At 39.9% G+C, this 21,586-nt stretch overlaps 1 protein-coding gene across 2 annotated transcripts in view; it reads left to right on the plus strand.

The window, feature by feature from the left end:
• The window catches only part of LOC144681510 (rab GDP dissociation inhibitor alpha), a 62,186-nt gene that overhangs the window by 21,254 nt on the left and 19,346 nt on the right, over window positions 1–21,586 (plus strand). For both annotated transcript variants that reach the window (XM_078543149.1, XM_078543150.1), the window contains exons 2-5: window positions 6,609–6,716; window positions 13,773–13,872; window positions 15,622–15,756; window positions 19,961–20,159. In XM_078543149.1, the coding sequence (XP_078399275.1) occupies window positions 6,609–6,716; window positions 13,773–13,872; window positions 15,622–15,756; window positions 19,961–20,159 (542 nt within the window). The remainder of the gene's footprint in view (window positions 1–6,608; window positions 6,717–13,772; window positions 13,873–15,621; window positions 15,757–19,960; window positions 20,160–21,586) is intronic.

Here is a 21,586-nt window from a genome sequence, read left to right on the forward strand (position 1 = left end):
GAAAAATGACTTGTGAATTCTTGTTTAAACAAACTGGCAATTTCACTTGGATGTAAGATTGTAGGGTGCAGGGGAGACTTTGTATTGGTTGCTTTACTGAGGTTGGAGCTGAAGCAGGTTTTTGGGAAAGGTACAGGAAGCTATTGCTGATGTGGGAGTTCTTGATGTCTTAGGTGGAAAATATTCCATTCTTGAGAACAGACCTTCACCATTTTGGTAAGCAGATTTTTCTTTTTTAAAAAAAAAATCACTTTCCATTACATTATTTCTAATTAGTACTATTGTGTTGTGGAAATGCCTGAAAGATTTGTAAAATAGAAGTAATGGATCAGGTGATGAGAAGGGCATTAACCTCTTAAAGTCTGGGTCTCTACTTTGTGCAAGAAAGAGAGGAGTAAAATTTTGTTTTTATCTTGTCCTGAGGATGTCCTAAAACAGTTACAACCAATTAAGTACAGTTGAGGTGCATTGACTGCTGTTATATTGGCAGAAGTGCCAGCCAACTTGCACATGTCCAAGTTCTACAGATAGGAATAGAATGGAACTGGTGTACACCTTGGCTCAATGGTAGCACTCTTGCCTTTTGTCAAAAGGTTGTGGGTGCAAACCCTATTCCAAAGACTCAGCATTTAATCTAGCCTAACTCTGTCTCGTTGCTGCACTGTCTGAGGTACTGTCTTTCGGTTAAGAAGCTAAACCAAGTTCCTGCCCACCACTCCTCAGATGGACGTAAAATTTCCAGGCTTCGCAGTTTTTCATCATACATCAAAACTGTGCTCAGAATCAGCCTTGTGGCTATTTTCTGAACTTCCTTCAGGGCTTGTTGATTAGGAATAGACTTGGTACTGAAGATGTGGTATAACCAGAATACTGAAGTTTGAGTAAGGCTCCCTCTGACTTGTATGTCATTGTCCTGTGTTGTATTCTATTTGCTTTGATTGCTGCTGTAAGTGGTGACTGCTTATTGATCCTACTAACAGATCTAGTTCTTCTAATTTCATTTTTCAATATTTCAACACAGAGCATTTAGCTTGTGCTCGTTTCTCTTATGTGTACAATACTTGATTATCTTTAACTTCCATTTGTTGCTGCTCTGCCCACTTACATACTTTGTCCAATTCATTTTGTGGCTCCTGAGCTGCTTCCTCAGATTTGATGTCTCCTCTGATTTGAAATCAAATTGAATTAATTTGCATCGAGTTTCATGAATGCTTGTCATCTATGTAAATTAATTAAGTTGGGTATGGATACTGATTCTTATTACTGAAACACCTGGATTGGCACTGCTTCCAAACCCCTCCTGGATGCAACTCCTGCAACTACTGAGTTCTACTATCTAATCTTATAATGTTGCCTCCAAGTCTGTGGGTTTATTTATATACTTCCATTTTAATGAGGTTTTATGACCCTTGAAATGGTTTAAGGAAGTTAAAACAAGGGAGAGAAAACTGTGTTGTTGCCTAGCAACAGGGGGGCCACAGTGACAGAGAAACTGAAAACAGTTTGAGTTCAGTTGATGATTATGCTCTAAGGTGGAGGAAGCAGGTTAAGTATATTAATAAGTAAATAATCTCTGTCGACAGCAAATCTATTAATAAGCATCTGGGTGGTCCCAGAGAGTAAGCTAGTCTTGCTCTCTCTACTTTTGAAAATGTTGGTGAGGCATTTAAGAAAAGGTTTTGAGCTTTCCCCAATGGTTTAATAGAAGCCTTCATTTTTATGGTGTTGTACAAAGCCATCCAGGTCTGAATATCCTTCTCTGCTATGTTAGCAGCTCTCAACTGAGGAAGCAGGAGGGGAGCTATGGTTGACATCTCTGTCCTTAGGGTTAGAAAAGAAAAACTAGTGGGGGAACAAATCAGCTTGGATATTGTGTATGGATTGAACATTATTGTCAGACCCCACGTACTTTCCAACAAGTGTAATTTATCAGCTGTTTAATAACCTTTGATAGAAATTGTTTATGTAGACAATGCTCACTTAGGAAGGATACCAGAGGGCACCTGCTGCCTTTGGAACTGTACCCCAGCAAAAGTCAGAAACCTAGGACAGGTGGAAAAACTTCCTATTTCATACAGTCGTACAGTATTATACAGTTTTACATAAGCTTTCCTAAGAAAGGATGTAATAGGAGCAGATTTTCTTTCTGCATTCAACATATTGCGAAGGTCAATACTAGAAACAGCTGCTGTTATTAAGTGCATCATTGCAACATAATCACATCAGCTCTGTGTTTGTACTGGTTCCCAGGACCTCTGTTCTCCTTTTTCTAAATACATGGCTACAATTAAGCCACTTTAATCTGCTCCTGTAGCCTCCAGGTTACCATCTCTATATCTAAAATGGCCTTGCATGTCAACAGTATTTATAGACATGTCAAATGCAATATCTTTTTAAATGTTACAAATTGAGGAGATGTGAGGATTTTGCAATGAAGAATTTTGTATTTATTTGAAATCTACTATTAAGTCAGTTCTGATTTAATTTCGGCATCATTGGGCTGGCTTTAACCAAATCTTCAGAAGCCTGCTGTTTATTATTTTATTTTATTTTTTCCCCTCCTTGAATCTTTATGTATCATTCATCCTTTTTTGCCAAGAGACCAGGCTGGTGGTTTCTTCCAAACATAGCTGAAAACCTCATCCATTGAACACTGGCAAAAAAGATGAAATCATGAGAAGTGTGCAGAGTGGGTCAGGTTGGCATAGCTGACATTTGCATCTTTCGTGCAGCAGAAAGCAGGAACTCTCCCTGTAGAGCACTGTGAATGTGAGCTTGTGTCATACTATTCCAAGAAATGCTACCTTGAAGGTGTTAGGAACTAGAAATAGTTTTAAGTGAATTATATCTGCATTGGTGGGTGTTAGGAATAAGCTATAGCTTTAAGTTTAATTTATATTTTGCATGTGTATTAAGTGAGATGGGTTTTCGTTTCACTTTAGAATGTTACTTCCAAGTCTGTGGGTTTGTTTGTATACCTGCATTTTAATGAGGTTTTATGACTCTTGAAATGGTTTAAGGAAGTTAAAACAAGGGAGGGAAAACTGTGTTGCTGCCTAGCAACAGGGGGCCCAGAGAGACAGAGAAACAGAAAAACAGTTTGAGTTCAGTTGGTGTATTGCTCTAAGGTGGAGGAAGCAGTTTACATCTCTCTCTAAGAATCTTAGATGAGTTGCTCTAAAGTTAAAGTAACAGTGAGTGTTAAGTGAGTTCTGGATCTCAAGGGAGATGCCAGGCTGTCAGCAGTCTACTGGGAGAGGGAACTGCAGGGAGCAGGCCCTAAAGGAAAATTAGAAAAGTCCCAAGAAGACCTTTAAGTTAAGCCAAAGGACAAGGGCAGAAATCTAAAACAAGATCCTATTCAATCAAGTTAAAGTAAGGAACAGAGGAAAAGGCTCCGAATTAAAGAGAGAAAGCTGCAAGGGAGCAGAATCGAGGCAAAGTGGGCTTGTGAGAGGCCAGAAGATCTGAGGAGATAGCCAAAGGTGGGTGACTCCTTACTACGGGCCTGTGAAGCAGTGGTGTTCTGAGTATCAGAGCTCATGGAAGGCGAAGCTTGAAAGCATGTGGCGATCTAGGGGAGAGGAACATCAAAAGGAGATAGAAACCCTGGAACTGGATTCCTGTTGAAGACGTCCAAGTGAAAGCGTAGCTTTGGAGAAAATTCCAAGGCGAGTTCTTCGAGAGTGGAGATTGGAAACCCTCATGCGAAAGATGGTGTTCGCTGAGATGGGTGGGCTCACAGTGTGACGAGCGTCTAGGGAGAGTTCATGAGAAATCCTTGGCATCTGTCACTTCGTTCCAGAGTGTAGTGTGTCTGACAGGTCACCCATTGGTTTACATGGACTGTATACTTACTGTGAACATTAGAGTATAAGAGATTTTTTGTAACTTGTCCTATTCTTACAAATCTGTGTATATCTGTAAAGGTATGATTGTGGGTGAAGGAGTAGTGTAATATAGTTAATCTTTTTCTTGTTTAATAAATGTTTTATTCTTTTGTTGAAAGTATATCAGCAGACTCTGTGACTGTTCATTAGCCGTCCTCCATGTTTTTAAACAAAAAATAAAAGTTAAGATCTATCAAGCCAAGTTCTACCCGGGGATCTGACTTATCCAGTAGTAACATCAGCTGAGATCACAACAAAGGACTATTGCATTGTACCTTTTTGTGGGGATCATTTTTCATTCTTCTACTTGTCATAGTGCAAGTTGTTTTTCAAGCAGGTTGTATTTGTATGTGGGAGTACACAGCAGGTCAGACAGTATCGGAAAGAGAGAACACATTTCATAACATTTCATTGAAGGCCCCATGTGAACAGCGACTGTTCCACATGCTGGCTAACCTGTAGTTTTCCTGCATTTTCTGGCTTTATTTGATGTTTTAAGTCAGATCCTAATTATCTCAGTTCAGCCCTAAAGGCTTTTTTTTTCAGACAAATGAACAGACCAAAACTGCAAATTTGTTGTGTCACTGAGGGACCTAACCAAACAATTGCATTGTTTTTGGGCCAGTAGGGGAACCTAAATGACCTGAATACACGAGACAAGTAATCAGGACCAACTGAAACCGGTTGGGATAGATTTTGCAACTTACTGTCCAGCTCTAAAACTGGCATTGCTGATCAACTGCCTGCTTTTCATTGAATTGATTTCAACCTTTCACCTGGGAAACCAGTTGAGAATGGTCCCCAATACATCAGTAGTAACTCCGGTTGGCCCTTTAACTGCTGACTCTACATTTAGATAGAGTTGATTCAGCTGGCATAAAGATTACAGATAGGGACACCAGCCATTGTTCGTCTGCATCCTGGTTTGAGTCTTGTTAGCAGTTCTTAATCTTTTATTTGCATTGTATGCTTTATGGCAGTTGCAGCATTGCCCAGTAATGTTAAATAAAATATTTGACATGAAAGAGTGATTTGGCATACCACACCAACGCTCATTTATCAATTAAGCTTCATGATCTCTGTTATGCTGAGTTACAGACATTTTTAAACGGTGTGCTCACATCTTCTAATAACAAGGAGGTAAAATAAGTCTTGTCCTGACTTATCATTTTTGGGCTAGTTTGAAGCTAGTGTCTAGAAGAGGGACTGTCCCAAAATACTCAGTTGGTGGCACTCTCCATTTTGAATCAGAGCATTGTGGGTTTAAGCCTCACCCTAGGAATTGAACACATAATCTAGGATGATGTTCCATTTCATCATTGTCTGAACTTCCATCTTTCATCTGAGACATTAAAGCCTGCCTGTTCAGTTGAAGTTTTTTTTGTTAAGAGAAGGGAATCCTCTTTGTCCTGGTCTTCAATGTGTAAGCTGCACATCCTCTTGATTGCTAGCTTTCGTTCTGGCTTACTTTGTTGGCTCAGCATTGCCTTTCCAGAGTCTGAGATGCTTACAGCTCAACTGTGTCACTGCAATAAGTGGGCCATCTTTGAATTGGTTTCACCTGTTGGTATAGTACTGTGTCCTTAATGGCACCTACTTTGTTACCAGAAGGCTCCTAAGAACCATGTGCCATCTTCATTGCAGTGAAGTTTTGCTGATGTTGTGGAATTTGTCGTCACAAAGTGTATTTATAAACAAGAAGAACGGTTAGTTGGGCTTCATATTCAAACTAGTTAGTGGACTGTCATTACCTGGTGCATGTTGGTATTTCCCTTGTAGGCCTTTTGAACCTTCTGAAGCCCTGTGTAAGCAGCTATAAAGAAGGAATGGACCACCATCTCAGCCCTCACCACAAACTCTCTCATTCAGACCTAGTGGGGAATTGCCTAACCACCATTTGGCAACTCCACTAGAGGCTAAATCCATGGTTGAAAATTCAGCATGTAATGGGAATGGGCAGTGATATTATGGGCTTATGACCAATCTGGGGCACAACACTCCTGTAGTGTCAGCCAATGGTATTACTGACAATTGAACTTGTTGGAAGCAGATGTAGCAATGGAGGGTGGGCTTCCACCTCAGAATAGATGAAGAATGTTAATGGAATCAAGCCCCATGCCTGGTTGAGCGCATAATATAGGCTGACATTGTGCAGTGCTTTAGCATAGCAGCAGTTGTCTTTTGGATAAGATGTTAAACCAAGACCATGGGCAGAAAATATTCCTCACATTATTGAAGGAAGAATACAATGTCTGTCTCAATTCTCTTCCCCCCACACCACCACAGATGTATTCATTGTTTAACCATTCCAATCACATCACAGGCTAAATGTCCTCCAACATTTCCTGTTTGCGACCTCTCATCCTTTCCACCTCTCCACAGGGCTTCTCCTGGTGTCCTGGCTAAAATTCATCCCTCATCCAGCACTAAAGTAAAAACAGATTAACTGGTTGTTAATCTAACTTGCTGTTTGAATGGGATCTTGTTGTGCATAAACTGCCAGCCAAGAATGATGATCATCATCAACCTGCACTTGAGCGAGTAATTGTTTGGATGCATTGTGCTTTGCAGTGTCCTGAGGATCTGATAAATCATTATATAAATACACATTTTTGTGTTCTTGTGTGCTTTCCCTAACCCCTCACCTTTTCCAACCTAAAAGCAGTCTCAATTTTTTTTTCTTCAGGTGTTTCATTCTATCTCTGCTTTGTTTTAAAGGAATGTATCTTGTCTGGTATCATGTCTGTGAATGGGAAGAAGGTACTCCACATGGACCGGAATTCTTACTATGGAGGAGAAAGTGCATCGATAACTCCTCTGGAGGACGTAAGGAAATACTGTTTTTCTTTCCTTTTGTCTTTTTAAAAAAAAATGCATACAGTCTTTAATGCTATTATCACCCACCTTGGAACTGTCTGTTTGGACAACTATCTACACAGTCCCAGTAGTGACTGCTGGGATTGTTTAAGTTTTAGCAGATGCAATATCAGATAATGCTTCCACAATATGCAGCATTTTACAACATTTCAATAACCTGTCACTAACAATTATATCTTTTTGCTACCTTCTTGTAAAAATATTTAGCATATCTGCATATATGACCTCTGCCTTTTGAATCCTCTCCCCTCTTTCTGTCTTGTGAACTTATTAAAGGTGTCTATACCTGTCAGTTACACAAAGGGATTTCTCCATCCTGACATTGCTTCTCCTAATGAGAAGCCCTACCTAAAATGCCAACTTTGTTCATCTCTTTTCAGGTGACTGTGCCTTCTCAAAACTTTCTCTCTTGGTTCACATTGTTGTTCCATTTCCCCTTTTCAAGTCATGAAAATTACAATCCAGTCAGTTTTTTGACATGATAGTGTCCCCTAATTCTCCCACAGGTTAAATAAGTCTGCAGTCAGCATGCTGTCTGATTGGATCACAGTAAAACCGACAATATCCAATTCAGGATCTTACAAAGTCTTCAGCTGTGTATCACAACTAAATGTCCCATAAAGGAAAGAAGGTGAATAGAAGGCCAACAGGAAGTGTGGCAGGCAAATGCATTACAATTGTCATGCATGAGCACTAAATGGAGCAGGACTGAGCCTGAATGACCTTCTCTGACTTAGGTTTTCTTAGGTTCTGCTGTTCAGTTTTATGCATTCTCAACTTGCTATTGTTTGGATTTTCTGACTGAGGCAGACACACTTAAGATTTGGTTTGTATATCAAGCTAGGTGCTTGATATGCTAATGATAAATATGGATGCTGGCTTAGCATGCAAGGTATAAAGGGAATTTGCATTTTTAGATAGATGAAGGGAGATTTGGATTTCAAAGGGATCTCAGTCTGTTTACAAAGAGCCAGATAAGCAAGGCTAAGGAATGTGTTTATTTTTCCTTAGGTTACTAACAATAAATAGCAGCAACGTGAAAGCTTTTATATTGTGAGGAAGATACAGTTTCAAAGACATATTAACCAATAGAATTTACATATTAAGAAGAGAGAAACATATAAAGGAAAATGAAGCTATGTGTCAGGGGAAGGCATTGTGAGATCTAACAGAAGTGTGTGAAGTAGCCTTAATGAAGCCTCCAGTATTTGTGCATAAGCCTTCTGTCTACTGAAACTGAAGCTAGAGAAAGCCATTTGGAATTCCACTGTCCAGGGTATTGTGTTAATTTGCTGGATTTGTTTAAAATCTAGAATCTGTTTGAGATCGTTGCCATAGAGGGGGTGTAACTGGGAGTCAGCTTAATTAGGAATTTTAGGAGTTACTACAGTAGTAATTTGTAGTCCTATGTATGCACTTGAAATCTTTTGTTAATAAATATTGTTATGACGTGGCAGATGATGTGTGCCAGACGGATCAAACCCATGAGGGAAACCTGATCACGCAGTCACAACTGTTTTGCACTTTGTATTCTGAATTCAGAGTTAATAAGTCTACCAACACTTGAGGTTTTGTAGAAAACTAAATTTAACATTTATTAACAGAAGAAAAGAGTTCAAACACATAGGTTTACAAATTACTACTATAATAACTCCTAAAACTCCTAATTAATCTGGCTTCCAGTTACTCCTCCGTTAAGGCAACAGTAAAGAACAATAAGATTTAAACAGATCCAGGCAAAGTTAAACAATGCCCTGGACAGTGGAATTCAAAGTTAGATTTCTCAGCTTCGGTTCCTGTAGACAGCAACTTGATGCACAGATGCTGGAGGTTTTTCACACTTGTGTTAGATCTTAGAATCCCTTCTCTTCTTACACATAGCCTTCTCTCCTTCACACGTGTTTCTCCCTTTTCAATGTAAAGTCCATTGTTCCGACATGTCTTTGGAACTTTAACCCTCTCATAATACAAATCTTTTCATAGTACTAATTTTATCAGTAACCTTTGGGAAAAATAAACGCACTGTTTGGCTTGGCTTCTTCTGGCTAGGTGTAACATCCTACCGTCTCTTTGAAATTTAAACTAAACTAATTTATCTAAAAACGCAAATTTTCCTTACACCTCACATTCTAAAACTTCAGCCATGTTTGCATATTTAGCATTTCAAACCTAGCTTCTTGTTGATGACTGGAAGCCTCCAGACCAGTTGCTTCCAATTCAATTAAATCCCACACACACACAGAGAAACTATCCAAACCCCGCTATTAACCTACCTTTACGATACATAATATTATTATAAGAATTATTATATTTTCATGACAATATTTTAATTTAGCTTTTAAAAAATCTCAAAGTCTTGGTGGACTTATTACTTCTGAATTCAGTGCACATGCTTTGAAATAAATACAAATTGCAAAACCGTTGTGATAGCACGATCAAGTTTCCCTCATGGATATGGTCCACCTGGCACACATCATCTGCCGCATCATAACAGTTCTTCTAATTTTGCCCTCTTGTGCGTTCCTAATTATAACAACTCCACCATTGGTGATTGTACCTTCAGCTGCCTCTGCCCCAAGCTCTGGAATTCCCCCTCTGCACTTTCCTACCTTGATTTCCTCCTTTAAGTCACTCCTTAAAACCTACCTTTTTGACCAAACATTTGGTCATCTATTTACAACCTAATGACTTGGATGAAGGGACCAACTGTATTGTAGCCATATTTGCTGGTGACACAAAAATAGTGGGAAAACAAGTTTACAAACATATGAGCATACTAAATAGGAGCAGATGTAGGCCATTCGGCCACTGAGCCTGTTCTGCCATTCATTAAGATCATGGCTGCTTTGTTTGTGTTTAAAATCCCACACTCCCATCTACCCCTGATAACCTTAGATTCTTGTTTGGCAAGGGAATCAATCCACCTCTGCCTTAAAAATATTCAATGACCCCGGCTCCACCACCTTCTGAGGCAGAGAGTTCCAAAGTCGCACAACCGTCAGAGAAAGAAATTCTCCTCATCTCTGCCCTAAAAGGGTGACCCCTAATTTTAAAACAGTGGCCCCTAATTCTGGACACACCCGCAATAGGAAGCATCCCTTCTACGTCCACCTTGTCAAAACCGTTCAGGATCTTATATGCTTCAATCAAGTCACCCCTCACTCTTCTAAACTCCAGTGGAAACAGTCTGTTTAGCCATTCCTCATAACCGCCTCTGAACCGTCTCAAGCACATTTACATTCTTCCTTAAATAAGGAGACCAAAACTACACGCACTATTCAAGATGCGGCTTCACAAATGCCCTGCAAAACTGAAGCATAACATTGTTACTTTTATGTTCAATTTCTCTCGTAATAAAGGATAGCATTCCATTAGCTGCCTTAATTACTTGCTATGCCTGCATACTAACTTTTTGTGACTCATGCACTAGAACACCTAGATCCCTCAGCAGCTCAAAATTCTGCAGCTTTTTTATTCTTCCTGCCAAAGTGAACAACTTCACATTTTCCCACTTTATACTCTATCTGCCATATTTCTGCGCACTGACTGAAGCTATCTATATCCATCTGCAACCTCCTTATGTCCTCTTCACAACATACTTGCCCATCTATCTTTGTGTCATCTGCAAATTTAGCTACCATGTCTTCAGTCCCTTCACCTAAGTCATTGATCTAAATTGTAAAAAGTTGAGGCCCCAGCACAGACCCTTGAGGAGGACACAAGAGTCTGCAAAAGGGGTATTAATAGGTTAAGTGAATGGGCAAAAATTTGACAGTTGGAGTATAATGTGGGAAAATGTGAGGTTGTCAACTTTGGCAGGAAGAATAGAATAGCAGAATATTATTTAAACGGAGAGAGACAGCAGAATGCTGCAGTACAGAGAGATCTGATTATCCTTGTACACAAATCTCAAAAGGTTAGCATGCAGGCACAGCAAGTAATTAGGAAGGCAAATGGAATGTTGACCTTTATTGCAAGGGGGCTGGAGTATAAAAGGGGGGAAGTCTTGGTATAACTGTACAGGGCATTGGTGTGAGACTGCATCCAGAGTACTGTGTGTAGTTTTGGTCTCCTTACTTAAGGGAGAGACATAGTTGCATTGGAAACTGTTCAGAGAAGATTCGCTAAGCAGATTCCTGGGTTAAAGCGTTTGTCTTATGAGGAAAAGTTGAGCAGGTTGAGCCTATACCCATTGGAGTTTAGAAGAACGAGAATTGGTCTTATTGAAACGTTTAAGATTCGGAGAGGTTTGACAGGGTAGATGCTGAGAGGATCTTTGTTCTCCTGGGGGAATCTCGAACTAGGAGGGCACAGTTTCAAAGTAAGAGGTCTCGCATTCACAGCTGAGATGAGAAGAATTTCTTCTCTGGGGTCATTAGTGTTTGGAATTCTCTTCCCCAGAGAGCAGGCTGGGTTATTGTCCAACTCAGCCTTGAATATATTCAGATTTTTGATCTACGAGGGAGTTGAGGGTTATGGGATCATACAGGAAAGTGGAGTTATCGGTTCAGCCATGATCTTATTCAATGATGGAGCAGGCTCAATGGACTGAATGGCCTAATCCTGCTTCCATTTCTTATGATCTGACCTAATATGTTCTTGTGTGGCTCAGTGTCATACTTTGTTTTATAATGCTTCTGTGAAGTGCCTTGGGACATTTGGGTGCCATATAATTATAAATTGTTGTTGAAGTGAGAGAGAGGTGTCCTAAACCAAGACTATTCACTGCTTTTGTTGAATTTTAGAACTTGGCTATTACAGGTTGAATGAAAGAGGATGGAAGATGTTCTTTTCGCATTAGGCAGTCAGCAGTCATAACTAATGTAATGGTTTCTAGTGTCAAAGAAGCATTTGCTCATGAGGTTCATTGATCTCAACCTGTTGCACTTATTTCTCCTTTTTTAGCATGGTATAATTGTAGGATTTATTTTTATGTTTCTATTGGTGCATGTGCTACTACTAGTTCACAGGAGTAAAGCAGGCCAAGTCCAAGTGGTGCTGGAACATGATCTGGTTGACTGAATTAAGCTGACAACTAACACAGCATAGAATAGGGGTGGAAACCTTCTGGGCCTATGCTTCAATTGCACAACATACAATACTTATCCACAGAGCCTTCAGGGTGAACTCGTAATATAGGATTAATTCCAAATACCCATTTCATCATCAACTCCACACTGGAGATAACATTACAACAGACTGGATACTTGCACCTGTAGATTTTTATAATATGCTACAGGGTGCTGACATGTTTAGTCCTTCCAACCTCAGGAATTTTACAAGGGTCATGATTCAGACAACTGAAACAGGCTCTGCTAAAGTAGAACTGTTTTTTTTATAGAGCTGTTATTTCTCTTTACACTTCCCATTGGGAAGTGCCTAGTCTTCATTCAGCATGTGCACACGGTGGTATAATTGAAATTTGGATATTACTGTGAGGAATTGCAGTCCAGCTGTGGCTTATTAGGTAGCACTTTTGCTTGAGTCTAAAGTTGTGCGTTCAGGAACGACTCCAGAGCACATTATCTGGTCTGACACTCCGGTACAGTACTGAAGGAGCCCTGCACTGTCAGAGGTGCTGACATTTGGATGAGATATTAAACTAAGGCCTTCTCTGCCCTCTCAGGTTGACGTAAATGAATGGTATGCCACTAGGATCAGTGCTGGGGCCTCAACATTTTACAATTTATATAAATGACTTGGATGAAGGTATAGATGGTATGGTTGCTAAATTTGCTGAGAACACAAAGATAGGTAGGAAAGTAAGTTGAGAAGAAGATGTAAGTAGGCTACAAAGTGACATAGGTTAAGTGAGTGGGCAAAGATCTGGCAAATGGAGTGTAATGTGGGCAAATGTGAAATTGTCCATTTTAGCAGGAAGAATAAAAAAATAAGCATATTATCTAAATGATGAGAGGTTGCAGAGGGATTTGGGTGTCCTAGTGTATGAATCGCAAAAGGGTAGCATGCAGGTACAGCAAGTAATTTGGAAAGCTAATAGAATATTATCATTTATTGTGAGGGGAATTGATTACAGAAGTAGGGATGTTATGCTTCAGTTGCACAGGGCACTGGTGAGATCACATCTGGAGTACTGTGCACAGTATTGGTCTCCTTATTTAAGGAAAGATGTAAATGCATTAGAAGCAGTTCAGAGAAGGTTTACTAGACTAATACTTGGAATGGGCGGGTTGACGTATGAGGAAAGGTTGGACAGGTTAGGCTTGTATCTACTGGAGTTTAGAAGAGGTGACTTGATTGCAACCTTTCAGATTCTGAGCGGTCTTGACAGAGTGGATGTGGAGAGGGTGTTTCCTCTTGTGGGAGAATCTAGAATTAGGGGTCACGGTTTAAAAATAAGAGGTCGCCCATTTAAGACAGAGAATTTTTTTCTCTAAGGCTCGTGATTCTTTGGAATTTTCTTCCTTAAAAGGCTGTGGAAGCAGAGTCTGAATATTTTTAAGGCAGAGCTAGATGGATTCGTGATTAACAAGGGGATGAAAGGTTATCAGGGGTAGGCAGGAATGTGGAGTGGAGGTTACAATCAGATCAGCCATGATCTTATTGAATGGCGGAGCAGGCTCGAGGGACTAAGTGGCCTACTCCTGTTCCTAATTCGTACGTTCGTCCTTTGAAGAAGAGCAGTGCAGTTCTCCCAGTGTCCTGCCCAACAATTATCCTTCAACCAGTGTCACTAAAAATACTGATTATCTGATCATTATCGTAATTGCTGTTTGTGGGATCGTGCTGTGTACAAAGTTGGTTGCTGCATTTCCAACATTATAATAGTGGGTATATTTAGTTGGCTGCAAAGCACTTTGGAAAGTTCTGAGGTTATGAAAGATGCTACACATATGCAAGTTCTTCAATGTGTAACATCAGTGAAGTGGATCTCAAGTTGGGTTTGTAGCCGTCAGTACAAAAAATAGCAAGCAACACTGCAACGGGTAATTTTAAAAGTACACCCAAGAAAATGAAACTAAATATGTTTTCCTTTTCCTTTAGCTGTTTAAAAGGTTCAAGGTTGCCGGGTGCCCTCCAGAATCTATGGGAAGAGGCAGGGACTGGAATGTAGATCTGACACCCAAATTCCTTATGGCAAATGGTAATGAATGACATATTTAATTTTAAATGTATGAAAATGGAAATTCACAGTTGGAATTAGAAAATGTTCCAATTATAAGGGTAGACAATGGGCTCGTTAACTTTGAACGCTGCTGCCATATACAATTGGCTGAGTTGCTTGTGAATCATTAGGACCAAGTGCCACACTAGCACTTGAGCCCATATCTAAGCTGACATTCCAGTACAGTACTGGGGAATAAAAACAGAAAATGCTGGAAAAGCTCATTAGGTCTGGCAGCATCTGTGGAGAGAGAAGCAGATTTAACATTTTGAGTTGGTATGACTCTTCTTCAGAGCCAAGGAGTTTTGGTTGAAATGTTAAATCAAAACCCCATCTGCCAGTTCAGATGGATGTTGAAGACCCTATGACACTATTTGAAGAGCAGGGTGTTCTCCTGGTGTGGTTCTTCCTCAACTAAAACTGCTGAGTAATTTACTGGTCATTTGTCAGTTTTTCGTTTGTTTATAGGAGCGTGCTGTGTGAAAAATGATGCATTATGTTATCAAAGCAACAAGAACTTCATTTCAAAGTAATTAATTTTATATGTAGTAATTGGGATGTCCTAAAGGATGTAATCTCCTGGAAATGAATGTAGGATAATTTATTTTTGTATCTGGGATTTGAATTTTCTCTTGAATAATGTGTTGGAATATTCAACTTTCTTCTTAACCTCAAATGCGCAATATCAGTTTAATCTTCTAGTATTGAGCATACGGCACAAATCTGCCTATAATCTCACCCCAAACCCCAAGGCCACAACATGGATGGTTTAGGAGATGACAGTGGTGCAGTCGAGGACATTCTGATTTGGAGTCCATTATTGGGCAGAGAGCAGTCAGATCTTTACTCCGTATGCTTTGAGATTGGTCGAAAGTGCTGCTAGTTGCAAGGTGTTCGAAGAATATATATTCTTCCCCAGCATTGACATCCCTTACATTTGCACAGTTTTTTGCTTTAGAACGTTGCAAGAGAATGCTCAGAGTGAATTTCAACCCCTTTCGGTTGATGATGATCCCTGACCTTAGCGTAGTAAGTACTGGCTTGCCCGTACTAGCAGTCCTTCTTTTGATCCAACTTTCCAATTTGCAGGGCTGTGGGAAAAAGACTGGGGAGTGGGACTAACTGAGTTCTTGCAGATGACTAGCATGGGTGATGGGATGAATGGCTTCCTTCTGTGCTGTAACCATTCTCTGATTCTATGCTGCCTTTAGCACTGCTCCTTGAGGACAGCAGTGTTCCCAATGAATTCCATGTTTGTTTCACCAAAGTGAGCAACACCTAAGGACATAAACCATTGAAGAAAAACTCAGTAATATCAAAGTGGTGAACTTGTTATCTTACAGCCCCTTCCTTGCCTATGCACTGGTGTAGCAGGGAAGAAAGTCACAGCAACCCATGATTAAACTGCCTTTTCTCCTTCTTAAAATTCACCAGGATTGAGTTGCCTTTAATGACACCAGTATATTTTAAACATGTCTTTTCCATCAGGTGCAATTGACACCTATGTACTTGTAGGCAATAAGACTGCTTGGGAAACCTGCACTAGGACATGAATAAGGCCGTTTCTGAACATAGATTTATTTTTTATGTTCTTTATATCTCCCTCCAAATGTCACTTTTGAACACTTCTTGGCTGCGTGAACGTTACCACGGAATTCAGCTGTTGTATTTTCAGTGTGTTGCTGGGATATTCTGTGTATTTTACATGCCTGTTGATTGTCTTCTCAGGCCAGCTCGTTAAAATGCTGCTTTACACAGAAGTTACTCGTTACCTAGACTTCAAGGTGGTAGAAGGAAGTTTTGTGTACAAAGCAGGGAAAATCCACAAAGTCCCATCTACAGAGACCGAAGCTTTAGCTTCTGGTAAGCAAAAGCGCCGGATTGATAATTTTGAAGACTGGAGTTTTATTTCTTTTTTTTGAACATTTAGTTTTTATTTTCCTATAAAAAGTTTTCATCTGAAGAATATTTAAAAAAAATCTTTAATTCCCATCTCCGATGATATTTTAACTTTAACGCATTTGAACTGAAGTATCCATTATCAATACTACTGACAGTCTTGATTTTGGGGCTAGTATGCCTTTCTCTCAGACAAACCCATGGGTTCAAACCCAATCCAGAGACTTGAATGTGTAATCTAGTTGGCTCATCAGTGAAGTGCGGAGCGGTGAATTTTTTTGAGTTGTATATGTCCAGATAAGTGATTTGAACTGCTGAAACATACCCTTTTTTTGCCTCTCCTCAATTGAGTCATCTACTTGATCATTGGCTTCCTGTAGTCTGGATATGCATGTTCATGCTAAGTGGTCCTCCAGCTCATCCCCTAGCTCTGGATTTTTTTCCGATGCTGCAAACCACTTGGAGATCAGAGACTGGGAACCCCGGGCTTCTACTTGTTCTTGGGCTTGTAGAGTGATTTTTCACCACCTCGTTCACCTTTCTCTCCAAAACCTCCTGGCTATTCTATTTGCGGTCAGGCCTGTAATATGTATGGTCCACTAGACTCAAATGCCTACATAAGTAATTTCCACATTACATGCTTATTGTTTATGTATTGGTAACAGTCTAATAGTACTATGCTGTATCCCGTCAGATTTCTTTTGTATAAGATCCGCCAACTTGGCCATAGAAATCATCTGTGTAATTTACTGTTTGACACACATTCTGTGTTGCTTTGCAGTTTTTGAGAGCTTTCTTTCTATCTTTCACCTGTGGTGGAATTCTAATACATAAATGGTGACATATTGAAGTGCCATGTCCATCCAATATTTAGTTATTGAAAAAGGCATTGATGCCCATTCAAATGGTGTCTGTGTACAGTGTCAATAAAAGTGTATTGTTATTTAGCTTACATGTTTCTTGTTTTGCAGATGTTTCAAAGATTAGACAATTACATTAAAAAAATGTTGAGAGTATTGCGGAAAAGACATTCAGTTGAAGCTTTTCGTCTTGCACTCATCAGGACAATCACAAGAATATCGATGTCAGGGGAAGTAACAACTTTATATTGTATGAGAAGAGAGTGTTGATTGATGGGCAGAGGCATTGCCATGGCGAGTTAATGGTGACTGACAGTTAACTGCCAAGCATTGTTTGAAATTTAAACCAGGCAGCTTGACTGTGGTCAAGGCATTGCCCTGAAGAATGAACCAGTGAATGGTTATCACTTATTTTGTTTAGCTAAAACAGGGATAATGTATATGCATGTTCTTTCTGTCTGCAAAGAACAGGGCCCTGTGTATTAATATATGTAGCTTCCAGTACACACAAATAACTCATTTGACATTATGGCAGCATCCTGTTAGTAACGAATACCACTTGTGTTGCTACTGCATAGTAGCAGTGTGAAACAGCTAGCTTCACCTGGTGCTCAAATTTTTGAGATACCTTGTGCTTCCAGGATAATCTGAGGTAGAGTGGGCACTTTTCAGGGCCGAAAGTGGTGACCTTAGGCCCGTTCATGAGTTTGCACAATATACTGTATAATTAACTGTATAAAACGCTAGCTAGGCCACAGCTAGAGTATTGCGTGCAGTTCTGGAATCCGTATTATAGGAAGGATGTGATTGCACTAGAGAGAGTGCAGAGGAGATTTACCAGGATGTCTGGGCTGAAGAGTTTTTGTTATGAGGAGAGATTGGGTAGACGGGTTATTTTCCCAGGAGATTGAGGGGGACATGATTGAGGTGTATAAAATTATGAGGGGCATAGATAGGGTAGACAGGAAGGAACTTTTTTCACTTGGTGGAGGGATCAGTAACCAGGGGGCATAGATTTAAGGTAAGGGGCAGGAGGTTTAGAGGGGATGTGAGGAAGAATTTTTTCACGCAGAGGGTGTTGGGAATCTGGAACTCACTGCCTGAAAGGGTGATAAAGGCAGAAAATCTCATAACATTTAAGAAGCATTTTAATGTGCACTTGCGATGCCATGGCATACAAGGCTATGGGCCTAGTGCTGGAAAAAGGGATTAGAATAGTTAGATACTTGTTTGACCGGCGCAGACCTGATGGGCCGAAGGGCCTTTTTCTGCACTGTACACCTCTATGACTCTACAGTGTAAAATGATCAAATAGGTAATGAGGTATATGAATTTCAGTGCCAGTGTGTGATGCTAGGTATGTAAGCTGTACGTCCCAAAGACTGGTGGATCATATCAAACAGCATGTCACTTCCGCTGTTCGCAACAGGCAAGGTACTGACCGTACCCAACTAGCCAGTGCTTGCAAAACTCAAAACCCAGTGTCCAGCATTAGATGTGATTTCGCGATTGGACAACATTTGCTAAATAATCCTCAGTGTGCTAAAAGTTACACTGACAACCAATTTAAGATTGTCAGTCGGGCTCATAGTGTGGCGCATTTGTGTGTACTGGAAGCTACTGTTCTTTGCAGATAGGAAGAACATGCACACACATTGCACCTGTTTCAGTTAAACAAAATAGGTGATAGTCATTCTCTGGTTCATTCCATAGGGCAATTCCCTGACCAATCAGGATCTAGTTGCCTGGTTTAAATTTCAAACAATGCTTGGCAGTTAACTGTCAGCCGCCATTAACTGGTGCATTCTCTGCGGCAACACCTATGCCAATCAGAGTCCACTTGCCAACCAATCAGCACTCTCTTCACATACAATATAAAGTTGTTTCTTTCCCTGACATTGGTATTCTTGTGATTGTCCTGATGAGTACAAGATGAAAATAGTCAACAAAAGAAATACTCAAACTCTGTACTACCAAACAACTATTTGTGTCCAAATCTCTTCCTTCCCCATCCGTTGTTCTTTTCTGCCAACCTTTTTAAACATGAAACAGAACCCCAGTGGCAGCTGACAATAAACAAATACTTAGATCGGCATTTGGGTACAGCAGCAAGAAGGATTGCTTCCAATGAGAGGGCTGAGATTTGTACAGCACTCTCAGCAACGAAAAATGACTCAATCATTATATATGAGGCCAAATATTTACATTTTTCCAGGCCTCTGGTTACTTAAGGGTTGCTCTGCCTGATGTTACTTGGCTCCAAGTGCTACTGTCTGAATTAAACATTCCCACACATTAAAATAGCACCCATGGTAAATGAGCAAAAGTGGTTTCTCAAGGTTTTGTTTTCACATTAACAAAGTTGTTTGAAAAGCCAGTGCCTGTAATTTAGGTCAGCCATGAGGGAAGGGAGAGAAGTTGTAGGTGGATAACATCAAGCTTGGGTTTTAACAGCATAACAGAATATAACTGAAGGGAAGACTGAAGGAACCATGGATTTGTGTGAAAGTAAGAGGAGATGGTGCAATTAATCTGGATTTCAACACTGAAAATGTCTTGGGAAAGACAGGATATTTATTTTCCCTGGAACCTAGTCCAAGTCTGAATTCCATATGACTATCTAGAGGAATCTGCACAACACAGCTTCAGTTCAATAGGGAAAGGGAAGCAGAGTTAACGTCTTAGATCTGTGACCTTTCATCAGAAAGTTTTAGTTTATTTTGGGAATAATTGATGGCCTGATACTGGGAAATATGGCTATAAACTTTGCTTCTGGGCAGTTTTATTTTGTGTGAACTGAGGAAAATAATTTGGAAAGGCCAACAGCTGAGAACTGACCAAAACACAGATGACTTTTTTTTTTCTTTGCTGTTTTCAGTTGGTTTCATCTCAGCTCTTGATTAAACTTCTGAAGCCTATGAATTGTTGTGATTTGGTACCCCTTCATTTTTCCACAATGCATGCATGTTCTGATGTGTCTGTGAAGTGGTTTTAGAGACCTGTTGTTTGATTACTTTCTGACACCATTTTTCTGCTTTCAATGTCTGTACCTAAAAGGCTATTAGCATCTTGAATGGATGCCAGGTGGTCAAGTCCTGGATATGGCAACAGCTAGATATTGCCCAGGCGAAATGGTGTAGTCGGTAGCTTCAGATGAGAACAAATGTGCTGGGCACCCTCAGCCAAACATGTCAAGTGCATTAAGTAATGCATGATGCTGACAAACAATGTGGTTGTGAAGAGGGAGAGGAAAGTTAAGAGCTAAATTGTAGCAATAAATATTCATTATTTTTCCCTTTTCCCTTCAGATCTAATGGGCATGTTTGAAAAACGTCGTTTCCGAAAATTTTTAATGTTTGTTGTTGGCTTTGATGAGCATGACCCTAAAACAAACCAAGGCATCGAGCCCAAAAAGACCACGATGCGAGACGTCTACAAGAAATTTGATCTTGGACAAGATGTCATTGATTTCACAGGACATGCTTTGGCTCTGTACAGAACAGATGAGTATGTTACTTTTTGACTTTTATGCGCTTAATCTATATTGTACAACAATAACAACAACTTTTATTTATATAGCACCTTTAATGTAATGAAACGTTCCAAAGCATTGCACTTCACTTCCATTATAAAATAAAGTTTGGCACCAAGCCACATAAGGCAAAATTAGGTTAGATGGCCAAAAGCTTGGTCAAAGAGGTAGGTTTTAAGGAGTGTCTTAAAGGAGGAAAGCGAGGTAGAAAGGTGGAATGGTGTAGGGAGGGGATTCCAGCGCTTACAGTCTTGGCAACTGAAGACATAGCCACCAATGGTGGAGCAATTATAATTGGGAATGCACAAGAGATCAGAATTAGAGGAGTGTGGATACCTCGAAAGGCTGTGGGGATGAAGAAGATTAGAGACGGGGAGGGCCAAGACCATGGAGGATTTTGAAAACTAAGATGAGAATTTTAAAATCAAGACGTTGCTTTACTGGGAGCCAGCTGGGACAGTGAGCACAGGGGTGATAGGGGAATAGGATGGGAACAGTGCAAATAATGTGTTCAACAAAAAAAGTATTTAAATGATAATTCAGATATAGATAAGATGAAACTTCCGGTAGGCCTGGTTGACATTTTCAAGGTTGGCCCTGGCAGAACATTCATTTTAGGTGGTGAGATGCTCAAAAGCCTATGAAGTCAAGTGAAAGTGAAGTTGGGAGTCAAAGGAAGTAGGTAGGAACTGTTTCATCCAAAAGAGAGCTGGCGACTAAGTGAACAGGAAAGCCATTGAAGTGAAGCTGACTGAAAATAATACTTGCTATCACTCATTCTACTTGTACCGGTTGGCAATGCTTTCTCTTCTAGATCAAAACATTGTTCTGATGTTTGAGTACCACACCAGTGATGAAATGTCATTGAAACAAAGAAAATTAAGGGATAATTTTATCATGACTTTCAAAATTATAAAAGGTTTTGGGTGGGTAAACAATGAAGGATTGTCCCCATAGATTATCAAATATGTAAATGAGTATTAAACATAAGAGAAGAAGTTTGGCTTTGTTTTCTTACATAAGCTTATTTAGACATTGAGTTCTTTATCAAAGGGACTGTTGTGGCAGAGACTAAATATTTAAAATTGAATTGGATAAGTTGTAAAAGGATGTAGGGAAAGGGAATGGAATTGGAGGGGATAACTCCATTGAAGAATTATCACTATGATTGGCCAAATGGTTTCCTTTGGTGCTTGATTTCTATGATTCTACAATTTGGACAGGTGCTTCAATGCAGTGCAGAGTGAGCACTAGGATGCAATATAGAGCAAGTTTCCACTGTTGGAGTTGCTGTCTTATGGGCAAGATATTACACCAGGGTTTCGATAGGATTAAATCAGATGAACTGAATGACCACCACCATCCCAAATTATCTTTTAATGGTTGCTCTTTCCTTAGTTTT

This window comes from Cetorhinus maximus, chromosome 6 (assembly GCF_964194155.1).
Source record: "Cetorhinus maximus chromosome 6, sCetMax3.hap1.1, whole genome shotgun sequence".
Classification (NCBI taxonomy): domain Eukaryota; kingdom Metazoa; phylum Chordata; class Chondrichthyes; order Lamniformes; family Cetorhinidae; genus Cetorhinus; species Cetorhinus maximus.